The 17,021-nt window shown below is 35.6% G+C and overlaps 1 protein-coding gene across 1 annotated transcript in view; it reads right to left on the reverse strand.

Annotated features, from left to right (window-relative positions):
- Nucleotides 1–2,805: 2,805 nt before the first annotated feature.
- Nucleotides 2,806–17,021, reverse strand: part of Tsp96F (Tetraspanin 96F) — a 112,954-nt gene continuing 98,738 nt past the window's right edge. The window contains exons 5-7 of the mRNA XM_071587213.1: nt 13,136–13,246; nt 10,923–11,129; nt 2,806–7,334 (exon numbers count right to left, since the gene is read on the reverse strand). Coding sequence (XP_071443314.1) covers nt 10,977–11,129; nt 13,136–13,246 — 264 coding nt within the window. The 3' untranslated portion in view covers nt 2,806–7,334; nt 10,923–10,976. The remainder of the gene's footprint in view (nt 7,335–10,922; nt 11,130–13,135; nt 13,247–17,021) is intronic.

A 17,021-nucleotide genomic window follows, 5' to 3' on the forward strand; every position in this document is an offset into this window, starting at 1 on the left:
TCAGAGTGCAAAACCTGGTGGGTGCATAACAACATTTATATGCATACAAATTTACAATACACACTATTCATTTGCATAAATTCGCCTTTGTCTCAAATATGCAAAACTTTTCTATTCCACTTCTAGGCTTCTGAAATATCAATGTATACCTAATGAAAGGTTTTCACATTATTTTATAAATTAACGGTTCAACTAATGGTAGATTTCCTTTCATTGACAAGTGTATGGCATCACAATGTATGGCATATGCATGCATGGTATCGCCTTCCATTCTAAAGCAGCTTTGGTTTCATGAAAGAAAGTCTGCAATGACATTTTTAGGAATGGTTTTCAGTACCTTTAATTAAACAACATTGTTATATCTTCAGTAATATATGCCATAAACGCACCACATGGTATTCTAAATCTGTCAACTGAACCACAAGTGAGCAATAATTCCAGTTGTAGACAGATATGACCAACAGTATAATAAATGCTATTTCTCTTCAGGGAACAACTACATTTTATGATATGGTAAAATCCTTCCTCAGCCCACATTACAAGAGAATGTACAGATACTCAAAATGAAGGGAATAATGGCAGCTAAGAGAAGGATATTAATCCTTGCAAGTGCTGAAAATGTACGAGGGTACCATGTTCGCAATGAGTTAAAAAATCAATTAATTCAACATCCTATTTTTGAAGCACTCAACTTCTTGACAAATCTTTTAAATCTCAAAGGAAATTTATTAAAAATTAAATTTTAATTACAACAGTGCAGCGGATTTAAAAAAGATAACCAATTTATTATTTTAGATGTATACCCACAATAAAGTGACCAATTGAAAGAATTCGGCATGCCTATAGAGCTATTTTACAAAAAAAATAACTGCTTATGGTATAATCATGCGGTTCACCAAATATTGGTTTAATTATCAGGGTAATTTTGACAAAAACTTAATTAATAATGGCATTTTAAGAAATGCAGGTTTCCTTATCAAATTCTAGGTTTCCCATACTGAAAACAAAATTCCACACTAGTCTAGTTTTTTTCCAGAGCAGCAGATGCATTGCTTTTAGAGTTCCGTTTCACATTAATCCAGGAGAAATGGTCATCTCATCACAATTTTGCGTCCAGATGAATTTTAGTGCCAAACTTATAGAACCCTAATTCAATTTATGCACTGAACAAAAAATTCATTTCTAAATATTTGCATTTGTTTGTCGTACAACCAACCAAAAAAAATGTCAATTTAGAGATTTCCTCTAAGAACTAGCATTTTGTCAATTTTTTTAATGGAGACCTTATCTATCGTCATGGACCACTCCTTTGTCAGCATGGGTCTATGAACCCCATTCTCTTAGTCTTACAGTATTACACCATTTTTGGCATTATGCGGGAAGGTCAAAAACGATTCCCAGCAAAAGAAGCATGAACACTTTTACATAATTACTCCCATAATTAATCACTGTTTCATCGGAATAAATTTTCACAATAAAAACCAATATCCCGAGCACTCTGATACTGATTTCATAACACAATGATATATTCCTTGGAGGCAACTCCAGTAATTCACCATTCAAGTGCCACGAACAAAGTATAAAAGTGTAGAAAGATTATGGCTCCCCATGATAATAATGAAATTGTTATCTACTAAGAAGATACTACAACAAATTTTGTTTATCCACCTATTTCTGTTTGTTCCCTTACTGAAAAACATATACATAATGAAGCTTAATATTAATTAAATCATATATTAGTGGTTTCTTGTAAGTTTGCTCAGAATATTATACTACTTCGCTCAATGTCAATAGTGACCAAATACTCTTTCTAAGTCCCACGTCCAAGTCTCATAGTAGTATTGGTAGATATGTAGTAATAGTTCAGCTATTGCAACTATGCAGGACCAGACGATTATGATGTAGAACAAAATGTTACATCCTAATAACATAATTAATGGTTTCTGGCGTAACTTTATGGAACCGATTCATTATAAATAAATGAAAGGACTAACTTTGTAGTTCCACACGAAAACGATTTATTCACACGACCCGGGTTTCGAAGTAAAACTGATGATGAAGTTTTACTTCGAAACCCGGGTCGTGTGAATAAATCGTTTTCGTGTGGAACTACAAAGTTAGTCCTTTCATTTATTTATCCTAATAACAGCCAACATGAAATAACCTTCCTTTCCTCAAACATCTGCCTAGTCTTTTCACTCTATGCCTTCCCCTCTGTCGCCTACATCCGTGTTAGTTCATATCAACCAACCTCACCCCAGGGAATAAATACACTTGTTCTTGCGGGTGGCCGTCCTCCCATTCCTTCTAGTACTAACAAGCAAGGGAGCAGATAGCGCTCTCAGGAATGCACTAGTATCTCATGCTAACTAGCTAAATATATGGCGGGAGGTGGGCCACATCCTCCACAATGATAATAAGGGTAAGAATCACATTAACTCAGCTTATATTACGAAGTACAAAATGTATGTGCGATATGTTCATTTATTTTAAAAGTTTAAGAATAGAATTTAACTTTTAAAAAATGAGCAATGTGGTGAAAAAATGAGAATCTTGTGAGGGAATACAAAAATAATGACAAAAAAGTATGAAAAACGAGTGGGTGACCTGCCTGTCACATTCACCTGGTACATTGCATAATCCAGGACTTTAAACCCAATATTTCAGATGGATGAGGCATGGGATGGTTCATTAACAACTTCTACTGCTCATCCAAATTCCACATATGCCTCAGCCTTGAAGTACAAACAATCTCACAAGCTCATCTATCAAAAAAGTCTCACACAATACCAAGGAAACATAAAGTTAGTTTGTGCATTCGTCCAAAATTTATTGGTTTAAATACAAATGAAGTACAGAGTTATAAAGTAAAAATAAGAAATTTCTGCATTATTTCCATGTCAAACATTACACCTCCACATTATTTTTGACAATATTTCCTTGAACACACAACATGAACACAAAATCTCATCAAGTTATATCATTTTCATCTCCTCGCATAGTATTTATTTATACCTGCTTTTTAAAATTATGACAGTAAAAATAAATGTTACACAGTTTTGTTTCAGCAATGAATCTACGATACACAATCTTCAAAAATACTTCCAAGCACGTACTATATTTTATATATTTTGATTAATATTTTTATTTTGGTGTATATATATATATATATATATATATTAATTTATGTATATATATAAATTTTAGAACAGCAATTAGATCTTCAAAAATCCTCTGCCACATCAGAACTATATTCACAATGTTATATTTCAATGTGGGGATAGCTAAATGATAAAATAGCATAAACTTACAAGCACAGAACTTGCAAGCATGTCAAGGAGGGATTATTTCTCAAGAATCTTCACATCATCTTACAGGAAAATGAGTACAAGATAAATGAAATAAGGATGCACGATGTAAGACAGTTATCCTTAGCTTACAAAAATGTTTAACAATGTGCCAAGCCATCATGTGAGTGCATCTGTCACCAGACACTTCCAACAGCTCAAAATTTGAAACAATTGGCTATTCATTGAATTTATATTATCAAATAAAAATATCTTTTTTTTAAATCTGCTTTTTAGATGACTTCAGAATGCATTATGTAAGTGGTGTTCTTCATTTTCAAATACATAATTTCAAGTAGGCTGATGTTTTGCAAACTCAACCATCTGCATTCACATTCAATTTAAATTATCTCATTATTAATATTAGTTAAAAAAATGTATGTCGTACACAAAGTTGTGAAGCACTACAAATAAACTAACAATTTATGAAAAAATTACAGATCTATGAAATTATGTATAATTGGAACAATATATTCCAGCTAAAGTTAATGAGTTTTTAAAGAGCGACAGAAGTTTCTAAGGCTTGTTTTTTTCTATTCATTTCAAAATTTTAAATGAACACTTCATGTATTCATTAATGGAATTAGAAAACTTTCCGGATTTTAACATCGAGTTCTACCAGTTGGCCACCGCTTTGTTTAAAATCCTAAAATCAAAATTAACCAGAAAAAGTACAGTATAGAAACTACAGACTGTTCAATGCTGCAATTACAAAACACCGGACAATGTTATTTTGTACACCAGCAATATGTTGCTGGTGTAAAGGAATTGAACACCTACGTGGTCAAGATATAAAAGTAAAAATAATGGCAGACTGACTGATGATTGCTCTTCAATAAAGAGAAAATAATTTACAAAACTGTATTAAAAATTTCATGAATCATATGAAAATACACCAAGGGATGAGGCTGAAAAATTACCTTCAATAAACAAATTAGTCATTGAAAACTTTGTGAACCATAACAGAATACACCAAAATATGAGACTTGAAAATATACTCAAATATTTTCCAAACCACATTTACACGTGAGATTACACTTCCTAGGAAATATTTATCATTACATTTTCAAATTTGTAACATATATTTACAAAAACACTAAATAAAATCACTTTTCTGGATATGAAAAGCAGTACAAAAGTACTCAACATTTATGAGCACAAAAAAACAATAATAGCATTATACACTTTTTTTAATTGTAAAACAATCATTTACTGATAATTACTTAATAACCATGAAATTAACCACTTTTGCAGCTTCATAAGCTGGGGTAAATTAAAAAAAAAAACAATTGCACACACTTCAGCATACTAGCCAACTTTCTTCCAAGTTGAATTTAACCTCCCAAATTCTGAAGCAACATTCACACAGTATTCATAGATGCAAAAGGACAATAGCCATGTCATTTGCTGCACATGCATAAAGTTAGCTTTTCTTATCTAGACATTGAGTTTTTTCCCATACCGTGTCAACAACTTAATGTTTATTCATGAATTTACCCCAATGGACTCTCACTTACCCACAAAACGCTTCATTCTGATCAGTACGAGGGCGCCAAATCAAACAAAAAAACTCATTGTCAACGGATGAGGCAGAAGTCGGAAGGATTTATCGATGATTTCTATATAGACAATGTTAAAAATTTATAATGAATAGTGGTCCGAGGTTGACAGAAAAACAAAGAAGAATAATGCTGTCGTGCCCCCTTTTCAAAATTCCACGTTTTCACATTTGCGCTATGGAGTTTTGTGCCCCTAAGAATTTTGCACCCTTCAGGATATCGATCTTAAGAAAAGCATGCCTGTTTCTTCTGTTCTCTTCTTTCTACCCTCAGAGAAAGATACAAATAATCATGAATAAAAATTCTTGATCTTGAGGAATATTGCCAATGAAAACAGTAAAACTTCCCTGAAATGAAATGCATCTTCAGCATTGTTGAAGTCCATCCACCCATCTGAGAACTGAAGTTTGAATTTAGGTTGGATTCATGTGTGCGAGTCTTCAATCATGGCCTGAATAAAATTACGAGATTCCAAAAATGTTCCACCTTCATTTGTTGAAAATATTCAAAGGGGGGACAAAAAGGTAAACTGACTAAAACTGCAGAAAATACCAAAATATATGAATAAGCCCTGTGAAAGTTGACTAGTACACAATTTGCAACTATTTCACTGTCTTCCGGCATTGTAGCAGCATATGCAAACTTCTAAACCAACCAGAAATGAACATGAGCAAAAGGAGATTAAACACATCTTGTAAATAAGACCCTGATACGGAAAAGCTGAAAAGATGGGATCTTGGAACATCAGTAAGGCAATAAACATTGGATTTTAATGTTTGAGGATTATCATCAAATTTTTCATGAAAAAAAAAGAAACCCCAATTGGTACCCAATATATGCAATGCATATATAATTACTAAATACAGAGACACAGAACACCGAATCAAACAAAATTATTTCAAATCACCTATTAAAAATTCATAGGATAATGACAAAACTTTATTGCCATTTAGCATTCAGAAATAAAACAATGGTACATATCATTTTATGAAATGTTTGGATGCAGTAAATTGTGCTTTCGAATACAACTCCGAGCGCTATTAATAAAAAATCCTAAAAACCATATGACATTATATCAAAAGTGTTTCATGAGCATGCAATAAGTATTCGCCCAACCTTAAAAAAAGTTGCGGTTCATAGTTTTTTTATGGGATTCTTTATGTATGAAACATTTTTCTATGTTATTTTATGGATTGAAACAGATGAATAATGACTCACTACACAATCAGGGTCGACTGAGACAGTAATGAACACACTGATCAATTCTTAAATTAAAAATATTAAATCAAGTTTACAAACATCTCTCCAACCTCAGGTCCCAAGTACAATTGTCGTAAAAGCTATGCATAATGTACAAAAAAAAATTATAAGCACATATGTTTATCTAAATGTTTTAAATTCAAGGCCACTTTGCAATACTTTGGTTCAAAGCCAAAACTAGCCTTATATAAGATTCAGTATTGATAGGGCAGAAATAATAAACTAATTCATTAACTTAAAAAAAAAATGAGCATTCAAAATTGCATCAATTTTGGCACTGAACCAACCACTGCAATGGCTGCAGTTTTTCTCAGGACAAGGAGGAAATGCCTGAGAATGTTATAGCATTTGCGATTGAGAAGATTGGAAGAATGTGACGGAGGGAAGAAGGGAAGAATCAGTAATGAGACAAATGTGACCTCAAACATATTATGATGCAAACAGTCTTTTTCAAAAATGAGCAAGCTATGATAATATATACCTGCCCCCCATAATCTCCTATAATGAACAAGAAAAAACCAGGAATAAAAATGTTGTTACGTATGCATGTATGTATGTATATAAGAAAAAATTATATTCACAAGCAAAAACCGTGGCTTTGCCATGGTATGATACCTGATACCTAAGGCTATTTTGGTACGTTCTACACCTCTATTGAGGAGTAACTATCCATTTTTGGGGAGTGGATGAGTATATGTCACATAGCAAAAGAGAGAAATTGTCACAACATCCACCTTAACTGTTTCCCTATGACCGTTTCATCAAAAAAATAAATATTACATAAGGTGTGTTTAAAATTCACCATTTCTTATAACTATTCCAAGCCAAGCACAGATTTATTCAGGAGCAATGTTTTGATGGCTTCCCCGAGATTTCTCGGCCTAACCTAAGCAAAGAATAGTCTCAGACAGCTTCAGTGATGAACTGGGGGAGGAAAATGTTTTCTCCTAATACTGCCATTGACATTTCCACGTGTGCACCCCCCTCCCCTTCCCCGTGGAAACATTTTGGTGTCCTTAATTCACTCAAAGCATTCAAATGTACTCAATCAGCACTCTCTCCTTTGAAACTGCCACCCTTCATTGCCTCAAGCCAGCATTCGCCACGTCAAGAGAGCACTCCAAAGCACAAATAAATCCAGAGCTTGTTATCAGCTGTCGTGGAATGCCTGTCAATCAACGAGAGAATAAGCATAGTAAGCTCAGAAGATGCAAAATCATATCGTAAACAAAACTATTATCCAACTTCAAAAACCTGAAACAACAACAAATGATTAAAATGCAAAACAGAAATGCATGACTTATAAAGTGTAAACACACACACACATTTCCACTGCACACATCTTTCACTGACAAACACAAGACAAAGCAATACGTAATTTCTCCTATTGATGTAATGGTCCACTCATTAATACAAGGCATATTCAAAAAGTAAGAGACATTTTCTTATATTGATAGATTCAATTCAAAGAATTCAACATTTTCTTATGCTTAAATCATGGTAGGTCAGAACATAGTTGAATGCATGTAACGCCATCCATTCTTTTGGAAGCCACTGAAGATACACTTTTGTTTCAGTTTCTGTTTGCCCGTCAGTGAATGCAGATAACAATTCCGACTAAAATCACAGCTCACGCCAGTTGTTAAGTGCATGCTATCATTTGATTTTTGTGTGCAAAAGGATAATCAGCTGCCCAAATTCATCGGGATTCATGCCTAGTTTATGACCCTGCAGTAATGATTGGAGGAAAGTTTAAGGCCACAATGGTATCGAGACTAGAAATGGCCGAACAAATGCACATGATGAAGAGCGGAGTGGCAGACACAATACCCAGATCGATAAAACCTCTCAAAAAATGGGCCAAGAACTGCGATCAGATCGACAATTGACAACAAGTGCTCTGACTGATTAATTGCCTCTGGCTAGATGCACCACTGTTTGCGCCATTGTCACAGAAAACCTCATGCATCACAAATTGTGTGCAGGGTGAGTACCAAAAATGCTTACTGACCAACACAAAGAGCAAAGAATGTTGAGTGGACGACTGCATTTTTGGACCACTATCCCTGGCCCTGACCTTTTGTGCAATGCCACCATTTACCTCCTTGCAATTGTAACAGTGTTTAAGTGGACAATGGCCTGATGATTACAAGGAACTCAAGTCCACCATTGTCAACAGGTTCAATTCCTAGTCAGCAAACTTCAATGGCATTACGAAAAGTGCTTGGAAGTGAACGGCGATTATGTAGAAAATTGAAGTAGTTTTGTGCAAAACTCAAACCATCAATACAAACTTATGCATGTTTTTAATGACAAAATGGCCTTTTAACTTTTAAATATGCCTCTTAACACTCTCTTGGTCAGTATTTAATTCCATGAGAGCACCATGAAATATACAAAGCTATGCCATCTGCAGGGGTGTCATCAGAGCAGAGATACTACAGCCCCAGGATCTCAAGGGGCCTTTCTACTAGTTAGAATGATATTGCAAGTATTGACTGCTTGTGAGTAACACTGCCGGTTTTTCTTGAGATAGCTAAAACCACAGAGTCATAAGTGGATTAGTTTTTGGAAGGGAATAGGAAATAAAATTTAGGAAAATGGTGATATTTTTTAATTTAATTGATTACCGACAAAATTTGATTATGTTAAGCACTACAATGACCATAGACAAATGGTGAAATAATTTTGCCTTGCCTTACATTTCATCTTTGCTTGATGATGTCACAGCATGATTAAACCACGGTTCATCAATAATATTAATTGTGGTATTGCTGTGTTTTTTTCATATCTATACAAAAAAGTTATCGTCACCACGACGGCAAAAACATTCATTTCACATAAGTTTTTAGAGCTTTAGAAGGGATGAAAGATGAACCAAAAAAACACTTTGCACATTTTATCAGAATTAGAACTTCAACTGGGCCAGAACTTGGCAAAGACTCTAGAAAAATGTGGACAACCTAAGTCGCAAATTGTAAATTTCAACATTGCAGCAGGGGTTAGGGAACAATGAAATTATATGAAAGGATATGAAAGGAGTTCAAGACAGGATCCCATAAGAAAATCTTGGTGTTTCATATCCATCACATGCCACTCATAACTAAAAATCAGCTCAGCATACTATATGACAGCAAATCAGAAAAAGGGAATAATGTACACCACGAGCATTTTCCTACTTTGGAACTCTGCAACAAAGTTTGAATGTTATTATTTCTTCACCTCACACATGGGAAATATCACTTAAGTATGCACTGTATTGAGCTTATAGGATTCTCCTAGGCAAAGTTGAATGACAGGGTTATGCCATTACAACTCCAACTGCCCGTGGTGGAAGCACTGCTGCAGGCATCTAATGTAACTGCTTCTACTGAGGTTGATTCACTTTCTTTGAATACGTCAAATAACAAACATCAAAGCTTTGATATTCTCATGCGCTTATCATTAGGCATGACCCATTTTTTGCAGTAAATAATGTTTCAAAATGTCTTTCAAATAAACACACGACTCAGATGTTGTAATAAATCTACAAGGGAGTTCTAGCAAAATGTTTGAGAATATACGGAGAACATCAGAAAACTCAGAAGACGTTCCCTACTAAGGAAATAACAGTGGGAATGAGAACAGATTGTCTTTAAACCAATCCATTAAGGAGAAAACAATGAACCATTCCTTATGAATCACATTTATTAATAATTTAAAATTAACTAATTCATTTTACATATTGACATTGCTATCAACTCTTTTACCTTTCATTGGATCTCATCGCTAGAAAGAGTATTTTGGCAATTTCAATTTTTTTATCCACTTTGAGTGGCGTTGATGACTGTAGCCAAGGCATGGACCTCAAGATAAAATCTCAACAGTAAGAGTTTGTGATGGGAGGTTGTGAAAAAAAGGAAAAAAAACAGAACAATGCACACATATGGAAAATTATTCACCGGTCGCTTGGTTATTTCCACAAAACATTGGCTGAACATAAGCAAGTGCTGTAGTAGACAAGACATCAGTTGACAAGGGAAACCCGTGTACAAGAGGCCTTCATGACATTTAGAAATATCAGCTGCATGCTATAACCAAAAATAAAAAAACATTAAAATGTCAACATGAATCATTCACCAACACATTTATTTGGTAGCCACAGTAATTAATGCATCACTATCATATTTGGCTGATGCTAGACAAAAATGAAACTATTAATTAAAGTATCGTAAGCTTACAGAGCTAGAGAGCAATTGATTATGGGATTCAACATACGGTCATCGACATCATCCATAACAATACATTTACAAACCTTTCAAAAAGAGTGGAAACTATACCAAACATGCTACATCTACAGGATAACATGCTTTAAGCTTAATCATAATAATAGTAGAGATATATTATTATTATTATCGACTTATTTGGGCGAGGTTGGGACTATTAGTCCCTTCTTCCACCTAACCCTACATTAAAGACATTTGACGACAATCACATACAACCAAGCCCTAGATGGAGGGAAATCCACCTAGGTGGGAATCGAACCCACGACCTCTGGGTTGGTAGGCGAGGACGTTACCCCGCCGCACCGAGATATATTGAATTTATTAAATGCTTTCAAATACAGTGCAAAGCAACTACACATCATAATTCCAAATTGGAGCCTTTACCAAAAAATGAGAGGAGCAAAAATACTTCCCGATGGTCATTGACTCATGTCTAAGGATCGTCACATTGCATGCACAATTTTACGAAATAATAATTTTGTACCATTTACCTAAGCTCAGAACTGTTCCTGATCAATGGAGTACTTCTCCCGAACTGGAAATATTTAGGCTTTATACCGATCAATGGCTCTCACGGCACAGCAAAGGATCATGGAGAACACCAATCCAAGGAACTGCAGGACACCCAAGCCAATTGCCACACCAACCACCACTCCCGTGTATGAACGCAGGATTGAGATCAACTTGTCTATGCAACCCTGTTGTAGTGATGAGAAAATAATTACTCATTAAAAAACACTCCCAACATCATGTGATCACTCAAGGACCAACAAGCATTGCACATTCCTATTACATCCGTGCGAAGATTATCCACAACCTAGCAATTAGCATTTGTCTCACAATCATAAAATCAGGCAACATGTGAAGAGTATTGATTCACACATTCACTGATGGCCTCCACGTGCTCAGCGAGTACTGGTGAGTGACTGCAAATGGCAATAATCATTGAAGCTTAATATTCCTCGCATAGGCAGTCCAACTCAACTTGAATTCCTCAGCATTAACCATAGTTCGTAATCCCCCAGTCCTCCCATGCAACTAAGTGTCATCCCTTCCAGTTAATTTATCACTCCTCTTTCAAGGATGCAAGGAAAGAAGAAAGGAAAGGGGAAATGGATGTCTCTTCTATGCCTGATGTATTATGAGGAGAAGTTAGTCTCATTCATTCTGTAGAGAAATGAACCAAGTTATTACCATGAAGAGGAGGGAGAAGATAACCTTTCAGGGAAATTGAGTGAGGCCTTTCCTTAGGCAAGGAAGACCACAGGAGGGAGGTGTATATGCCACATATAGTCAACAAAATATGCTCTTTAAAACCTCAAGATTGACAATGTTCCCCATGCTCTCATTTCTGTATGATGAGAACTGCCACTCCAACAAACACGCAATCAGGCCACCAAACAGACCATCTCTTCTAAAAATTCCCTTCGCTGACAACCATCTCATCTTAAAAACCAAGCAAGTCCTCCATACATGAAGACAATTGGATCATGTACTAACAATTTGACTTCAAACAGACTTGACTATCCCCAAATTTCCTTTACTGACACCCCCAGAATTTTGGTTCCAGGCCAAGAAGATCGGTCAAGAAAATGGTCATTTTCTCCCTTTTACTCCACAGAGGGCATAATATTCTTGAATATGATGGGGAGAGAGAGAGACAAGGAGCCTTTTTAAGTTTTTCCTAAAGCATCAGTCATAAATATCTTCATCATTCCATCCTGTATTGAACTCAACATTTGAATGACAGCGAAAAATATTTTTATATGCCTGCAAGGGATGATCATCTTTTTACATCATATGCCTTCTCTTTGGGTTCATGTAAAATTACTGCACTGATATGGGACCATTTCAATAAAGCCAGAAATTTTGAGGTCAGCAACTCCAAAACATATTGCATTGGACCACAAGTTTTTTTTTCATAAATATACATGAGAATTTCTGGTACTCTTGTGTCTTGTGTGTGGCTTCTAATGACACAGCAGTGGTAATTTTATTTAAAATTTCCTTCTCACTTCCTCCCATCAGCATAGGTTTCACATCCCATTTTTGTCCTTCGGATATTTTCATAAATAACTTCCTCTGGAAATATACAATATCCATTCTGTTCCCATTACTGAACAGATGAATTACTATTGCCTTTGAATAAACAATCTCACATACATTCCTAGTTACTCAAAGAGTAGTACCCAGGACTAATAACAAAAAGTAAATTACACAACAATTATTAATCATATGCTATTCGCAAGAACATGCGTATACAATGACGTCACATTTGCAATGATTTACAAAATGCAGCTACCAAAGAATGCCCATATCATAGGTGATATCATTAGGCTTCATGATTAAGCGTCACACATACAGATTGTACATGATATTTTGATGCCAGTAGGATTTTAAAAATAATTTGCCCCGACAGAAAACAACACCATGGAGAAAAATGAAAATTTATTTTAAAAAATGCGACACTGTGCTGTCAAATAAATCAAAACAAGATATTTGGAAGAGGTTTCAGCATCTTAAAAAATATTTCCCATCAAAAAATAATTTCAATAATCATAATTTCAAAATTTTGAAATAAAATTGATATGATTTTCAAAAACTGTCCACACTAATACTGCTTTATTGAAGAATCCTCTTCAAGGCAAAAGCTTTATTTTTAATCTTTAAATTGAGCTTAACCATAAATTTTAGACCAACATACCTCACTGTAGATAACCCCACCAATGACAGAAGTCAAGCCTATCTTGCGACCAGCTTCGCATTGAAGTGAGTCCTCTGGAGCATTGCAGCAACTTGCGGGGACAGTGTAAGCCTAAATGGAAGGAAGATGTTCGGGTCAATTGTTTCCATTATTGCACACACTTTTTCTGTGTTACTTCTTACATAATGCATTATCACGTGTCATATCAGATTGCACGTGATTCATTACAACCCAATCTATAATGAGATTGGTACGTAAACTTGGAACCAAAATATCGCATCTGCCTTGAAATAACACAACCCTCCATTATTTCCAGGGTTTTTTGGAAAAGGTTATTTTTTTAAATTTTACACAAAAACATGAAGACCAGGCATACATAACCTAATACACATTTTACATCATGCATGTCCGAGAGCATCATGAGAAACACTGGTAATAATGTTTCATAAAGTGAACACACAGTAAACTCTCAATTATCTGTGGATGTGCAATTTACAAGTACAAGGATAATCAAAAAATACAAATAACCTGAAAAATGCTGAAAATATGTTCTTGATATAAATGGATTTATATGAAGACTATTTCTTTTTCATTCCTTGCGATTAATTAGCAATACAAAGTACATTCTTTCAGTTTTAAAACCATTTAATATGGGTGGAGTTATAGATTTACAAGAACACAAAATTATCATGAAGTAAATAGCCGAACATATTTTCCTCATAAAGCTAAAACAATTACGTAGCCAGGAAAAAAAAGAAATGACCAGCAAAAGATAACTTTTAAGAAAACACAGCTGATACAGATTCAGGCTCATCATATTATATCGATTAAAATAATGCAGTATAGATAGTTGATAACTTATTTGTTGCCTAGTAAAGCTATGCACTTGCTTGCCTTAATGGCAAATAAGGAATTCCCAGGGCTAGTGAATGCGAGTGAAATGATAATGGAAAAGTACTGATAGTACAAAAATATTTGAATGAAAACATTAAATACTATGGACAAATTTTGTGTTGTCAAATTTTCAAAAAAGTCTAGGTATTTCAAACTTGTTCGTTCTCAAAAAATGTATCAAAGTTTCAAAGCATTTAATTTTCTTTATAATTTTAATATAATTAAAATTTCAAGGTAGAGAATAACACAGATAATCCACAAAATGGAAAATCCGTACACAGATAATCACGAGATAACTGCATGCTACTTATTAAAATTAAATTTAGTTCGCCATGTCCTGGTTGCAATTTCCCAAACTGGTGGAAGTCTGCCAATGCAATCAGCTCATCCTTCATGGTAAATAATTCTTTGGATTGCCCTGAAGTACATAGCCCTCTGAACAGCCAACAAAACCACTATTCTAAGTAAGGTTCATCGTTTTTTGGGAGCAAGTCAGGCTGAAGGGTTGGTGTCCTTATAAAGTACCACAGATGCCCACCAGTTTCCCAATAACACCTTGAATTTCAAATACAAGCACTATTCCACCTTCAAAAGCAAGTCTGATGCCAGTTCAATGAATAAAATGATAATGAATGCCATTTGTTAATGCTGCCTTCTCTTCCCATATCACTAGAATTCTATACCCACAGGATAGCCTAACCAGAAATGTCTATACACTCAATCAGGCAAATACAAGGTCATTCCCATAACTAGCACAACCTCTTTTTTCCTGGATAGACGGATGGACAGGAGACGGTTTATCTGGCTGGGTTTGTAGGAGGGGAGTCTCAGGAAAGGGTGGGGGGGCTGGTGGCAGTTGGCTCCTATACTTTGTAAAGCGTGGATCGTTCGTTTGCAAAATGTCTATAATGTGAACTCAGTACGCTCCGTCATGAACCGGTTATTGGACCAGTGCAACGCCATCAAATCTTGCATGAAACTGGGGAATACCAGGAAAGAGACTCATGGCATGCTCAAGGCAGCTTAGGGTGATAATGCCATGGTTAAATTGGGTGTTTTGGAGTGGCACAAGTTTTTCCGAGAGTGTAAAAAAGATTTTGAAGACACCAAACATTCATGATTCCCTTCGACCTCAAAAAGTGACAAAAATCTTGCAAGAGTGAGGGTTTTGTTGGAAAAGGATCACAGATTATGTGTTCACATGGTTTTTGACGAACTTTGCATCCCTAACAGTGATGTGCATTGACTTTTGACTGAAAACATGGGCTTTAGAAATATGTGTGCGCGAATTTGGTGCTGCAAGTGATCTCCGATGAACAAAAGGAAACTCGCACGTGGATCTGCCCAGAGATTCTTGACCATGTGATTAAGGATCCAAATTTTTTAGACAATGCCCCACCAGCCTTCTTTCTCTTCCCACCCCCCTTCAAATCCATGATGAAAGGACATCACCATGCCTTGGTGGAAGCCATACAATAGGCCGTGATGAGGGAGGTTGGCAGCATTCCTGGCACCACCTTCCAGAAGGCATACGAAGCGTGGAAAACCCACTGGCAGCGATGATGTGTGGATTCACAAGGGAGGAACTTTGAACACTTTCAAGTGCTTGCATCAATTCTGGCAATAAATTATTTAATTGACTCAATCCTACTACTTTTGGGACAGACCTTTTATACACAATGTTAACACTCCTGTGAACTGAGTAATTTAAACAATTATTATTATTATGTAATCTACCGGTTAAGGTAGGTTTTTGGATGGACACGGCTAAATAAATAAAACATTTCGTGACTCCTAACAAAATACAAAATCCAGCATCCTACTCTATATCAGGTCCCTCTTCATCTCTGAGTACTTTCTTCCTCCCTTCATCCCGTCCAACATCCCTATCCTGTTCCTTCTATTTCCTCTTTTGCCTAACATTCTCCCCTCAATTACAGTCTTCAACATCCCACTGCCGGTCAATACCCCCTTCATCCACTTTTCCTGCCTCCATAGGATTTCTCCCAACAAACCCCTCTCTTCGCCCACCATACCAAGTACTTCCTCATTTGTTTTCTTCTCTGTCCATTTCACCTTCTCCATTCTTCTCCACACCCACATTTCAAAAGCCTCCAGTCTACGTCTATCCTCCTGCTTCAATGACCACGTTTCTGCACCATACATAGCTACGCTCCATATCAAAGTTTTCACGAGTCTTTTCTTAATATCCTTACTCAACGTCCAACAAAATTAAAACAATAGGTATTGAAATTAAAATTGGTAGAAACTTCTTGTAATTACAACAAACAATAATAACAATTGCTATTCTTCATAAAACAATTGTATAGTCCTCCAAAATTAAAGATTATTTCCAAGGCACCAATTTAACCTGGTTTAATAATTAATTATGATTAAAAATACTGATTTATGCTAGAGCCAAAGGTATGTTATTTTTTTAATAAAATGCTACATTCATCCAAGTCAATGAGTTAGCTGCACTGTCAAAAATTATGCATTCACATCAGCAGTGAATTTCGTAATTACATATTCCAGTCACAAACAGAACTTCCACACCTGTTTCCTGGCTGGCTCATGACCCCCTCCACTCAAGCAACCCAACCCCATCCCCCTTCCAAACTCATCCCACTGCCCCCGTCGCATTTCTCCCTCTTACACCACTGCTACCAGAATCCCCAGATTCGAAAGGAAATCTTCCTAAGAAGTAATAATGAGTCTAGGAATGAGCAAGTTTCTCTCAATACTGATATCTAAAGGATTGTTTCTAAGCAGTATATTTAAGTCATGAAGTAATTCAATACCCAAAATTTTATTTCAAATGATTTTCAATTCTCACCAAGTACAAAAATACAATGTAACCAGTTTCTGCATTTTTTAATCTGGAGAGAGCAATCAGACAAAGTTAGAGGGAGGACTACAGAGTTCAGAAGGAGATTAGGGAGATGGGGAACTATTTGAAACCTCAAGTTTAAAATTAGCAGCACAAGACATT

Source organism: Hetaerina americana, unplaced genomic scaffold, assembly GCF_022747635.1.
Source record: "Hetaerina americana unplaced genomic scaffold, ioHetAmer1.1.p SCAF_3, whole genome shotgun sequence".
Classification (NCBI taxonomy): domain Eukaryota; kingdom Metazoa; phylum Arthropoda; class Insecta; order Odonata; family Calopterygidae; genus Hetaerina; species Hetaerina americana.